At 41.2% G+C, this 13,355-nt stretch overlaps 1 protein-coding gene across 1 annotated transcript in view; it reads left to right on the top strand.

Moving 5' to 3' along the window:
* Positions 1-13,355, top strand: part of FIG4 (FIG4 phosphoinositide 5-phosphatase) — a 63,512-nt gene that overhangs the window by 2,711 nt on the left and 47,446 nt on the right. Inside the window, exons 2-5 of the mRNA XM_079971611.1 lie at positions 5,353-5,451; positions 7,173-7,296; positions 9,078-9,234; positions 11,062-11,112. Coding sequence (XP_079827737.1) covers positions 5,353-5,451; positions 7,173-7,296; positions 9,078-9,234; positions 11,062-11,112 — 431 coding nt within the window. The remainder of the gene's footprint in view (positions 1-5,352; positions 5,452-7,172; positions 7,297-9,077; positions 9,235-11,061; positions 11,113-13,355) is intronic.

Here is a 13,355-nt window from a genome sequence, read left to right as displayed (position 1 = left end):
GCACCTGTGGTAATACCAATGTATCTATTTGCCCACACATTTAAAAAGGTTTTAAGGTAGTCATTGCGTAAATATGATTGCTCTGATTTTGACTGCCTTTTTATTTGTCTATGGCAGGTTTTATTGTGTTTTTGTGCACACACTGTATATAATTTGATCTGTACCCTGCTCTAGTATCTGACAGATTATGGGTATTTTAAATAGGTCCTCATCTTATCTCTCCTAAATTGTTTATCTGAATAGTATAGGCTTTGCCTGCATTTGAGAATTGCTCCTGATATATCACCCCAAGACTTGTCTACACAGAATCCAACTGAGATTGTTCATAAGTTCACTAGACAATGGAGAATGTATGTTTCCAGGCTATATACATATCATAATAATCTTTATTTGCATCAGCCACTATCCATAGCAATAAAATAAAATACAATGTACTGAAATAGAGGTAAAAACTTAACTATATAAAATTACATTATGGAGGTTTACATCAATAATCAAATAACAGATCTTATTCTAATTGCCCCTGCTAATTTTTTTGCAGTTTTTGGCTATTTACATATATATTTCTCCTAAGGTAAAAAGATAAAGGACCCCAGTCAAAGGCAACTATGGGGTGCGGTGCTCATCTCGCTTCAGGCCAAGGGAGCCAGCGTTTGTCCACACACAGCTTTCTGGGTCATGTGGCTAGCATGACTAAACCACTTCTGGCGCAACGGAATGCCGTGATGGAAGCCAGAGCATATGGAAATGCCATTTACCTTCCCACCGCAGCGGTACCTATTTACGGTATCTAGTTGCACTAGTGTGCTTTTGAAATGCTAGGTTGGCAGAATCTGGGACACAGCAACGGGAGCTCACCACCATCTTGCTGATTTGAACCACCAACCTTCCAAAGGGCAAGCCCAAGAGAATCAGTGGTTTAGAAGACCACAGCATCACCTGTGTACCTTATAGTATTTCCCCTAACACAGCTTTAGGGTGATTATTTTCACTGGGAAACAACATAGGGAGAAAGAGTTTTTCAAAAACTTCCTAGCTCTTCATTCCTGATTGAGACCCACCCTACTGCTATTTACAAAATGGAAAAATACCTGTTGCAGATTTTCACCTTTTCTGGTTTGTGATAAGGAACTGTGCTTCCTGTCCAGTATTCTCTCTCTATGACAATAATATTTACAAAACACTTAGGCTATTTTACAACATGCAATAAATTGTAGCAGTTCATGGTATGTGCATTACATTATCAACCACAATAAAAATCAAGCCATGTTTTCCTTCAGAAGGTCAAATGTGGGGAAAGATAATATTACGAATGAATCAAAACAAATTTGGGTTCCTTAGAAGCATATTGAGAATTCAAGAGTCGTGAGGCATTTTTAAAAGGTAATGAAGGGGGAAAAGGACAAACAAATGGAAACCTTGAACTCCACAATGTGGAAATTTTCTTTTCGGTTTTCATTTGCCATGTATACATTGTATGTATGAGATTATTCCTTTTTTTTCTTTTTTCTTCAAAATAATATTTATTACTTTTAAAAGGAAAAAAGACAGAAGAGAAAAAACAAAAGAGAAAAAAAAAGAAAGTACAATACAATATATAAACAATACAAAACACAACCAAAACTTCAATCTCCTCCAAATCCAAGTCCATGTCCCAAAAGTCAATTGATCCCTGGATAGAGGGATCTTTCCAACTTTCCTTCTTCAGTCCAAGCCGGGATCCAATCCTCAAAATCTGGCTTTTTATAGATTCAATCATAAAAGGCCTCAATTTATAGTCCCTAATTTGCTTCTGTAAAACTAAGGATCCCGCTTGTGTTATTTTAGGTTCAAAAACAACGACTTTCTCCTTTTCCTCCACCATTTGTTCTGCCAAAGTAGGTTCCTGTGCCAGGTCCTGAATTATTTCTGTGTTGGTGCTCGCTTTTTGTCTCAAATTAGTCACTTTCTGTTCCAAATTATCAATTTTAAAAGTCATGTCATCCGTCTTTTTATGAAGCTCTTCCAGCAAATAGTTTATCTTACATAATGCAGTCACAATAACTTCTCCTATCAACATTTTGAATGGTCCAAGGTCAATCTCTGGTTCTCAGAATCCTTATCTTGCAGCTGGAGACCTCCCAGTTACACTCCTATAACAATTTCAAAGGCTCCCTCTAGAGGGAAACAGTCTCCACTTGTATCAGTTCTTTCAAGCACAACTCAAGCAATAAACATAGTTTCGATTTTCAGTTACTTTTTCTTCCATTTTAAATGCAGAAGAGGACAATGGAAACAGTATCTTACTCTTATTTTAGCTAGCTGTCAAATCCGTTCTGTCAACTTTCCCCAAACGTCATCTGGCAGCCCGTTCCCAGGTTCGGAGCTGTGGTAATTTGATTTTCCCCTCACTCCTGCAGGCTTACTAAGTTCAAAATTTCCCCCCTCTTCACCTGCTTCCAAGGGGGGGGGTTGTATTTTTAACCGATGGAGATTTAATCCTTTGTCAAAAGCTTGCAAAGACTTTAGCTTGTAACGTCTTTGCTTCAGTCTATTTACAAAAGCGGAAGGCGGACTTCCTGTTTATGACCTTCCCGCTTCGGCGCCAAATTAAGGTATTTAAAGATCCAATTTTCCGTTCTACTCGCGGGTAGTTGTTTAAAATCCAATTGTCCACAGGAAAAAGTCAGCGCTCTCCAGCAACAGCAATGCGGCTTCACTCCGTGAAAGAAGCAGTCGATTCAAAGCACCGCACCACTCACCCCACGTCACTCCGGATCCCCAAAACAGGATTTCCCCGCGAGTAGGGGAGGCGCAAAAGGTGCCAGCCGAATCCCAGGTTCACAAGCTTCTCCCGCTTGTGATTTCAATGGGTCTCCGCCTTCGCCGTGGCGGTCAGACCCTGTTTTTCACGGAGTAAGTTCCTCCCGATCGGAGGAGCTCAGCCATTGCCGGAGGCGCCAACCCGGAAGTCTGTATGAGATTATTCCTGTCTCTGCATTTCACTATATATTCCCAGAGCTTAGTACCACATTGTCTTTTCTGATTGGCAGCAGCCTTTTTTAATAAGAGGCAGAGGTTTTCCTCAGCTTTTTGGCACAAGATTTCTTCTTTAACTTGATATGCTAGGATTTGAAGCATATCCATTGAAAGCAGGGCCAATTGAACCTTTGGCTCTTCAGACGTTATTGAACTATAACTCCCATCATAATTGATCATTGACCACACTGGCTGGGCTTGAAGGGAAATGGAGTACAGCAGCATGTGGATGGTCACAGGTTCGCTGTACCTGATCTACATCCTGTATTATGCCACTGAAGTGGTTCCTTTCTAGACCCTGCCTCCTCAACCTAGTCCATATTAGTCAAAACATTAGATGTTATCTTTTGCTTCCTAATCTGTTACGTTTACAAATGCAAATATGTATTTGTGTAATCATCCATAGGATCAGGCTGCATGGATGTCAGGTGGCTTTTTTTTTCTTCCCTCAGAATGATTTGAAGAGCTTGCAGAGCATAGTTAAATCATAAATCTTACAAGACAAAGGTGCCAGGCAGAAGCATTCATCTCCATTTCCTCTTTGTATTTATTTCAGTGGCTTTTATAGCCTTGGGGATTATAGAATGGTCTTCTGCACATGCGCGACCGCTGAAACCCAGAAGTAACCCGTTCGATACTTCCGGGTTTCGGCGGTCCACAACCTGAAAAAACACAACCTGAAGCGGCTGTAAGCCAAGGTATGACTGTATTTACAAAAAATAACTGCAATTTGCTCTGGATATTTTAAAAGAGTGATTTGTAATGTGTACTTCAGATTGTTTTGCTCAGAAAATGAACATTTGTTTGGTATCCTTGTGGTATTTTGCCTGGTTAAAGGTTGCCTGGAATAGTTGCCAAACATTTAAATATGCATTTCTCTCTTGAGTCATTCTTTTAGAAAAACCTAGGTACTATGTAAAATTGTCTCCACTAAGATAACAGAGTAATTTTTATTATAGACAAGATAGAAGGGAAATGATTTATCATTTTATCCCATTACGGTATATTATAAAGACTTAGAATGTGTTTTAATATTTTAAAGTCTTCATTGGGATAAAAATCCAGCTGAACAAACATATAACAAAAAATATTATTTTGTTTCCGTGTTGTTTTTCAATTGTGCAGTCCCCAAGGCAGCTTGCAAGGAGATTAAAACAATTGATAATACTGTACTGTACAGTAAAATAAGAGCAAGGCTATGTGGGAGATCCGCTGTAGTGTGGGCAGACCTTCGCTCACATAGCATAACTTCATCTTCCTCTCCAGAATATCTGTGAAACTGGGGACCTTAAAGAGTAGATTTGGGGGGCATTCAGGGGGCTGGAGGACAGGGGGGGCCCCCACAAATCCTATTGCAGGGGTGGATTTTTGTTGACTGTTGGTGCTTCTGAAGCCTTGTGCATAGTGCTTTGCAAGTCCCAATGATCAGCTGATTGTTGTCACTTTGAAGACTATACCCACACAGCTTGATTTCAAACCATGCAAGCAAAAATGTTTCACCCAATGTCATTGTAGAATCAAGCCCCCTGTCAGATGTGGGTCGGGCAGATAAGGATTTGCCTTGTCAGTCAGATCCAATTACCCACTGCTTGGGTGTGTGTGTGTGTGTTTGTGGGATAGAATTTTGAAAGCAGTGAGGTCAGAGGAAAGTGGAATGCAAAATGCACAGGCTGAAGCTTAAATGTATCTAAAATTGATACAGTCACTATTCACAAAGTAATGTTGATTCCACCTAAACATCAGGAAGAACTTCCTGACAGTAAGAGCTGTTCGATAGTGGAATTTGCTGCCAAGGAGTGTGGTGGAGTCTCCTTCTTTGGAGGTCTTTAAGCAGAGGCTTGACAACCATATGTCAGGAGTGCTCTGATGGTGTTTCCTGCTTGGCAGGGGGTTGGACTCGATGGCCCTTGTGGTCTCTTCCAACTCTAAGATTCTATGATTCTATGATGATAATACAGACATTCTGGCATTAGTAAGATCAGTGGCATAGCGTGGCGGGTGCAGGGGGGGCCGGCCGCACCGGGTGCAACATCTGGGGGTTAGGGTTAGGGGACGCAAATCCACGGGTTAGGGGGTGCAAATCCATGGGTTAGGGGGCGCAAATTACTTGCCTTGCCCCGGGTGCTGACAACCCACGCTACGCCACTGAGTAAGATAAATGATAGCTGAAGTGGGATATTGATTAAGTCCTAAATAAGGAGGCTCTTACCTGTGAAAACTTGTGCTATAATAAGGTGCAACAAAACTCTTTGCCTATAGTTATGTTAAGTGTGGTTGTGTTGGTTTAATTAGCTTTGTATGAAATCTTATTTATTTTTTCTTCTTTTTACAAAGCGTTATTTTCTTGTTGGGAGCAATCATGCAGAAACCAAATATCGTGTCTTGAAAATTGATCGCACCGAACCAAAGGATTTAGTTGTTATTGATGACAGGGTGAGTACATCACAATTTGAGACATTATAGCAAGCAGTATTAATAATCAAATATTTTGAATTCAAGTGGAAATGAAGCTATTCAGATGGTCCCTTTCCTAATGTTTCATTTCAAAATATTGGTTCCTCTCATTTTATATTGTTTTCCAGTAGAGGGGCTGAACAGTAGTAAATGAATGGCTGTGGTAGGTGATTTTGTTGTGGTAACTGGGAACAACTTCTGAGCTTGGCTCATATCAAAATGTTCTGTTCCTATGACAGAAATGACTTCCTCCTATGGAAGATCTCTTCTGAAGAAAGAACACATTTAGGTACAACCTACAATGTCCTCTGAGAGAGAATTTGATTGCATATTTTTCTCCTGTGTCATAGAAAATGAAACTTGTAGGACTGAAGAAAATCCATTAGTTTTATCTCCAGTACAGTGGTGCCTCGCAAGACGAAAAGAATCCGTTCCGCGATTCTCTTCATCTAGCGGTTTTTTCGTCTTGCGAAGCAAGCCCATTCACGGCTTAGCGGATTAGCGCTTTTAGCGGCTTAGCGGCTTTTAGCGGCTTAGCAGATAAGCAGCTTAGCGGCTTAGAAAAAGGGGGGGAGGAAAGGGGGGAAAAGTCGGAAAAACTCGCAAGACATTTTCGTCTTGCGAAGCAAGTCCATAGGAAATTCATTTTGCGAAGCACCTCCAAAATGGAAAACCCTTTCGTCTAGCGGGTTTTTCGTCTTGCGAGGCATTCGTCTTGTGGGGCACCACTGTACTATAGTAAAAGAGATGGAAATTGATTAAGATATGCTTCCTCCCTCCCTCTGTGCTTATTTGTTGTGTGCCAAGTGGCTGTGAGACCCATTGCTTTTGATTTTTGTGTCAGCCTGATAATTCACAATTATCTCATTCTGCCAAGCACTAAGAAGGATATTATTACCCATTTTACTATACAATTTGTGCAGATAATAATAATAATAATAATAATAATAATAATAATAATAATAATAATAATGGAGAAAAATGATTGTTGGCACCCACATGTTGATATACCCTTTTGAATGATCAAGTCATAAGAATGCATTTAGTGGTCTCTTATTTATTGCCATGAGTGTGTGTGATGGAATGATTTCCTATGGAACCATTTAAATGATGAGTGTTCTGAGGCAACTTACCACCTGTGTGGATTTTTCTGGAATGATACTATGAGCAAGAACCATCAAAAACCTTACATCCTAGTTAAGGATTCTTCTTGAAAAATCCTCTCAAGTCACAATATTCAGCCCCCGTAGTGTCTCCAGTGTTATAGGACTCTTATCCAATGGATATTATTTCAGCTTTTTCTGTCAGCATATTACAAAGTCTATCTCCCTCATTGAGTCTTCAGTATTATTTAAATGAGTTGCTAACAACATAGCTTAAGATTTTTTGGAATGTTAATTAACCATAATTGAATCTATGTTTTTTAATGTGAAGAAAACACAAAACACTTTAGACTGGGGCCTAAGCTGTATTTGAACCCTTTTTGAAATCAACCCACTTTGCTGCTATACATCTTGCAGCATCTGGTTTACAATTGGATTATGCTTTAAAAAACATGAAAGGATGAGGAAAACAGCAATCAGTCCATTCGTTTTCCAACAAGACACAGAAAAAGTCCTTTCTCTGTCTATATATGCATTTATTCAGAGCAGTTTTTAAAGGAACATATTTTTATATGATTGCACATTCTCCATTTTAAGCATGTCTATACCCAACAAGAGGTGAGAGAGCTGCTTGGTCGCTTAGATCTGGGGAACAGGACAAAAATTGGACAGAAGGGCTCCTCTGGATTATCCCGCGCAGTCTCCGCTTTTGGTATAGTAGGTAAGGCACACCTTTTTATATATTTATTTATTATGAAGTGACTTGCATAAATTTGAATATTATCAAGTCTTTGTAAGTAGAGGTACCGTATTTTTCCATGTATAACATGCCCCCATGTATGACGCCCCCTATTTTTGGGGACTCAAAATTAAGAAAATGGGGGGAGATTGCCCCCATGTATGAGACTACCCCCCCTTCTTTAACATTATTTTTTAGTAAAAAAACCTAGTCTTATACTCGGAAAAGTACGGTAATTCATGAAACCAGACACAAAATCCCAGAACTAAAAGGGAACTTGACCCTCAGTTTGAATAAAGGTTCCTCAACCCTGCAATAAAACTACAGACAATTCAAGAAAAGCTGTAAAAGCAAAACAGCAGCAAAGCATACTAAAATACCCTGTCCGTTAAAAGCTATTGTGCCTAAAAGTTAAAAAGCTAGACTTCAGCTGAATGTATTGTGTAGAGCAGGCATAGGCAAACTTGGCCCTCCAGATGTTTTGGGACTACAACTCCCACCATGCCTGACCACTGGTCCTGTTAGCTAGGGATGATGGGAATTGTAGTCCCAAAACATCTGGAGGGCCGAGTTTGCCTATGCCTGGTGTAGAGTATTTGCCACCTGAGGCACTACCACTGAAAAAAACCCTATCCCCAGGAACCAATTGTCTAAGTTTTGAAGGTGGGAATATCTGGACTAGAGTCTTTGACAAAGATCTTAAAAAGCAGGTAGGCTCATGTGGGAACAGTGCTTCTTGTACAGTGGTGCCCCGCAAGACGAATGCTTCGCAAGACGAAAAACCTGCTAGACGAAAGGGTTTTCCGTTTTTCGAGGCGCTTCGCAAGACGAATTTCCGTATGGGCTTGCTTCGCAAGACGAAAATGTCTTGCGAATCTTGCGAGTTTTTTTCCTTTTTTCCCCTCCCCCCCTTTTTCTAAGCCGCTAATAGCCGCTAATAGCCGCTAAGCCACTAATAGCGCTAAGCCGCTAATAGAGATGCTTCGCAAGACGAAAAAACCGCTAGACGAAGAGACTCGTGGAACGGATTATTTTCATCTTGCGAGGCACCACTGTATTTGCTGTTGTTCCTGCATATACACACATGCAGCATTGTTACAACATGCAAAATGTCTCTGAATGTAGATAAGTAATTAAGGGCCAGAGTAAGTAGCCAAATGCCAGAATCCATAGTTGATGAGTAGTTAAATGATTACTCCTAATAAAATTCAAAGAATGAAAAGTTCACCTGGTCTCTGCATCAAATATTACCACTTGAAGTGGATGTGGTATTTTCTTATTCTGCTAGGCAGGGGTTCTTTTCCCTGCAGTGATGAAAAGTTTTTTCAAGTTGAAGTTAATAACGACGATGTGTAGACAAATCAGTCATTGTACAATCAGTCACGTTGCAGTATCAGACATTGATATGGGTTTTTTTGGTTTCCTTAGTTCACCCCGGCACTGACTTGATGAAATACCTGTCAAGAATCCAATAAATTATTTTGTAAGGAAAAGAAAAGAAAATCAAAAGTCAGCAACCACTTTCAAAAGCACATTTTAATTTATATCCTTGAATAATTTAGTTTACAATTTAGAAGGAAATGCATGCTCATTTCATACAATTCTGTAAATTAAAGGAGATCCATTTGCACATGAGTTTTTTTCTCCAACTGCATTTTTCTGAGGTGTTAGGAAATACAACTTGAAATGGCATGTGCTTGGTTTTAGCCGTCTAGTACTATATTGAATAAAATGACAGAAGTCATTTATTCTGTCTTTTACAGGCTTTGTCAGATTTTTAGAAGGATACTACATTGTGCTAATTACAAAGAGAAGAAAGATGGCAGATATTGGAGGACATGCAGTGTATAAAATAGAAGATACAACTATGATATATATTCCAAATGACTCTGTACGAGTGACTCATCCTGATGAAGCAAGGTAAATTATCCTTTTTCTCTTTGAGATAACATAATCATACACAGAGGACAAGGGTTAAAAGCACAGTGATATGCATGTCTACTCATAAGTTGGCACCCATGTGTCTTGGGAAACAATGGAGGAGTGGTTCTTTAGGGGTGAAGTCAATCCTTTGGAGAGTTACAATGCCTGTAGAGACCAATAGGAGATAAACACATTTCATAGTAGCTGGGATTGATGAAGGTGGCCAGTTGTGCATCATGGTGTTTCTTCTCTCTGCACTCATCTCAGCCGTCATTCTTCCTCTGGTCATTGCTGTGGATACGCAATCAAACTGTCTTCAGGCACTGTGGTAATCTTCAAGGGATTCCCACACAGTGGAGTTGATGTTGCCAGCCTTCAACTCTTGTTGCAGACATCTTTGTAATGCAGAGTTGGTCTGCCAACAAGCCAGCTGCCTGAAGCCAGCTTCCCATAGAGCATGTCCTTAGGGATCCTGCCACCTTCCATTCTGTGGACATGAGCAAGTCAAAGTAGATGTTGCTGAGACAAGAGTGCAAACATGTTGGGAATGTAGGCTTGGGAGACTACATCTTTGTTTGAGACCCGTTCCTGCATTGTGATGCCCAAAATCTTCCTGATGCAGCAGATATGGAAGGCATTGAGGCGCTGCTTCTGCTGGGTGTAAGTTGCCCACATCTCACTACCATAAAGCAGCATGCTAACTATGCGATCCTGATAGACCTTCATCTTGGTATTGGTTGTTAGCATCACATTCTCCTATACCCTTTTGGAGAGGGAGCCACTGTTGTAGCTGCCTTACCAATACACTTGCCCAGCTCAGCATCCATGGAGAAGTTGCTGGTTATGGTGGAGCTCAGGTAGACAAAATCATCTACCACCTCAAATGTGTGGTCACCAATGCTGATGCATAGCTATGGGTTAATAGCATAGTGGAGAAGGGTTAATAGCACAGTGGTGTGTGTGTCTATTTAGAAGCAACTAATTGATTTCAGTGGATCTTACCGTACTTTTCCATGTATTAGACAAGGTTTTTTTTTTATTAAATTATGTTAAAAATTGGGGGTCGTCTTATACACGGATAGTGCATAGCAGGGTCATGGGACTGGTTGCTGCCATGAACCAGAGATTGCCAGCAGCTATTGGGCATCTTATTGGTGGCTGCGGCAAGTGCTGGTGTTGATTGTCACTGATCAGCGGACAGACGATATATGCCTTTTGTGACGCGTGCGAGTGTTGTCATAGGTCATGCGGGTGAGGTCAACAACTCTGGGCAATCCTCCCCAAAAAAAGCTCAACAACACTAAAAATTTCAACAACTATGGGCAATCTCCCCACCATTTTCTTAATTTGGAGTCCCCCAAAATAGTGGGTGTCTTATACACGGAAAAATACGGTACTCCAGGTAAGTTTGTGTAGGATTGCTGCCTCATTGCCTTGCCTTTCAGAGCACTGGTGGGAAACCTTTGGCCTACACTGTTTTGGCCAAGACTCATCACCTGACATCGTCTGAAGTCTAATATTGTGGCTTGTCTTTATACTGGTGCATTGTCATTAACTAAAGTTTTGGTGTTTCCTTCTCTTTTATCACTTTTTTCTAGGGAATGTACAGCTATCATATGTTCTCCTGGCATCTTCATTCTCATAGAGAGGATATGGTTTTGAGCTCACAAACCAATATAAGAAATATTCAAAACATGTTCAGAGCTAATGAGAATGACTCTTTGACTGATAGGATGTTTCATTGTTGGTGGAGGGGCTAAAGTATTGGGGCTATAACAAAACAAACCCTTGCTTTATGAGAATATTGTCTTATTGTGTCTTTAGATACCTTCGAATATTTCAGAACGTGGACTTGTCTAGTAACTTTTATTTCAGGTATGTTTTTCATTTCAAATGATTATTAGAATGTTGAAATTGGTTCTTAATTATGGAACATTCAAGAATTCCTTCTCCATTATCTCTCTCACAATCCTGCGGAAGGATAAAGATGTCTGAAGCATTTCCATTTAGCAACACTCACAGGCAACTTATTTGTTGAAACAGAATGTGCTTGTTGCCTACCACTGTCCAGGTCCTAGGATCCTTCTGTTCTCATATGTGAAATTCAAGTCAAGTAAAGTAACCTTTATTGGCATCACATAGGAACATTCAGATACTTACTTGGCAGGGAAGACACCTTGATCATATGTGAAATTGTCTCAGCCATTCTTGTCTCTGGCTCTTTTACTTGGTTGCCTTTAAGTCCCCTTGGTCACTTTTTCATGTAGTTTGACCCCTGCAGTGGTGAAGGTGGAAGTTCCAAGGATCAGTGGGCACACTTGACCGCTTACAAAGCTAATGATGGATGAACCCTTCCATCTCAGTTTTTAGAAAGGGCCTCAGCTAAAACAAGTTATTTTTCTCCATGAAATCTGAAAATGACTAGTATTATTTCTGAGTCCATTCTGAAATTTGCACTCCTCTGCATTCCCCACCATTTCATTGAGAGTGTGACGGGAGCTAAGTCTTTCTCCTCCTCCTCCTCCCACACACCAGAGCCCTGCCCCACCATCCCTTTTTCTTATCACAAAATGTACCTGGGTGAGATCTCCACTAGTCACTGCTGACTAGGATCAGAGGCGGAGGGAGGGGTGGGGGGTGGGGGTGGGCTGCCCCGGGTGTCACTACTGAGGGGGGTGACAAAATGCCAAGCGGCACTCACCGTGGGGCCTGCATTGCGCCTGAGCCACACGTCTCCCATGGGAGAGACACAGTGGCTTGGGCATGCACAAACGGTCCGCCCGCTGCCTCTCCCTCAGCTGTAGGGCGGCTGAGTGGGAGGAAGCAGGCAGACTCTGGAAGCCCCACAGAGTGTCCTGCCCTGCCCCCGTGGGTGGCTGTCCCTGCCCCTGGATGCAAGGCACATGCGCCGCCCCAGGCACCCCAGCAAACCAGTATCTTAGGTGCCAAGAACCATGGGGCATGTAATTTCTAGCAATTCCGTTCCAAGTGTCTTGGAATACTACATTTCCTGAGATACCTAGCATCTGGGATGCTTTCATTTCAGTATTTCAGGCATCAGGATGGGGGAGATATTACAAAGAGGCCTCCCGAGAGGCTTAACTGCAGCTGCTAACAGTTAAACTTTGGGCAATGGGAAGGAAGAGTGAGGGACTGAGCTCATCATGAACCAAGCCCAAGCTCCACCAAAGTTACAAGTTATCAGTTTCAGCACTCCATTTAATAACAAAGCTGCAGGATTGTTGTTGTTGTTTTATTTTGTAAATGTCTGCACCGCAGGATTATCATTTTTACTTTGCATATCCAAGTCAGATCAGTTTCAATAAAAGTGTCTACTCTTGGACTGATCTGGAAGCTCCATCTTGTGCAAAACGCTGCAACTAGACTGATGGTAGGAACAGGCTACTGCCAGCACATGTCTCTGGTGCTTAAAAGCTTGCATTGGCTGTTTACGTCTTTATGGACCAAGTTCAAGGTTCTTGTACTGTATTAATTTACAAGTAATATCTTGAGTCCAGAGTATCTTAAGGACTTCCTGATTCCTGATATCCTTGCCCAGCCACTAAGAACCTGGGTGGTGTCTCATTAGTGGTCCCCCATGGCTCAGACGCCCAGCTTGTATCCACCAGAAGCTGCACATTTGGTATTGAGGACCCAGATGAGATCAGATAGGTGCCCTCCCTTGTTGAACCTTAGTCGCTTGACAAAGACCTTTCCATTTCAGCATGCATTTTAATGAAGTTTATGTTTTTATGATTAATTTTAATGGGTCTTATCCACTGCATGCTTTTTTGTAATCTTTATGCACACTGCTCAGAAAGTCATGTGATAAAGCAGTATATAAATAGCTGAAATATTAAATAAGTAAATGTTTGTATTTTGCCCTACCTCCAAAGGATCTCAAGGTGCACAATAGAGTTATTCCCTTTTATAATCACAGCAGCCCTCTCTGATGATGAGGGACTAGACATGGTCACTCAAGTTGTGTCTTGACTGAGGAAGAGCTCATGTTCTGCCCACTACACCCCAATAATCCTTCTGTACCATATTGGATTAAGCTCGCCCAAGGCATATGTAGAAGCCATAGCACCTGAAGGTAGCCTGTTTTGCATTTGAGC

Source organism: Podarcis cretensis (genome assembly GCF_951804945.1).
Source record: "Podarcis cretensis genome assembly, chromosome: 3".
NCBI lineage: Eukaryota > Metazoa > Chordata > Lepidosauria > Squamata > Lacertidae > Podarcis > Podarcis cretensis.
This window is presented reverse-complemented; position numbering and strand designations above follow the sequence as displayed.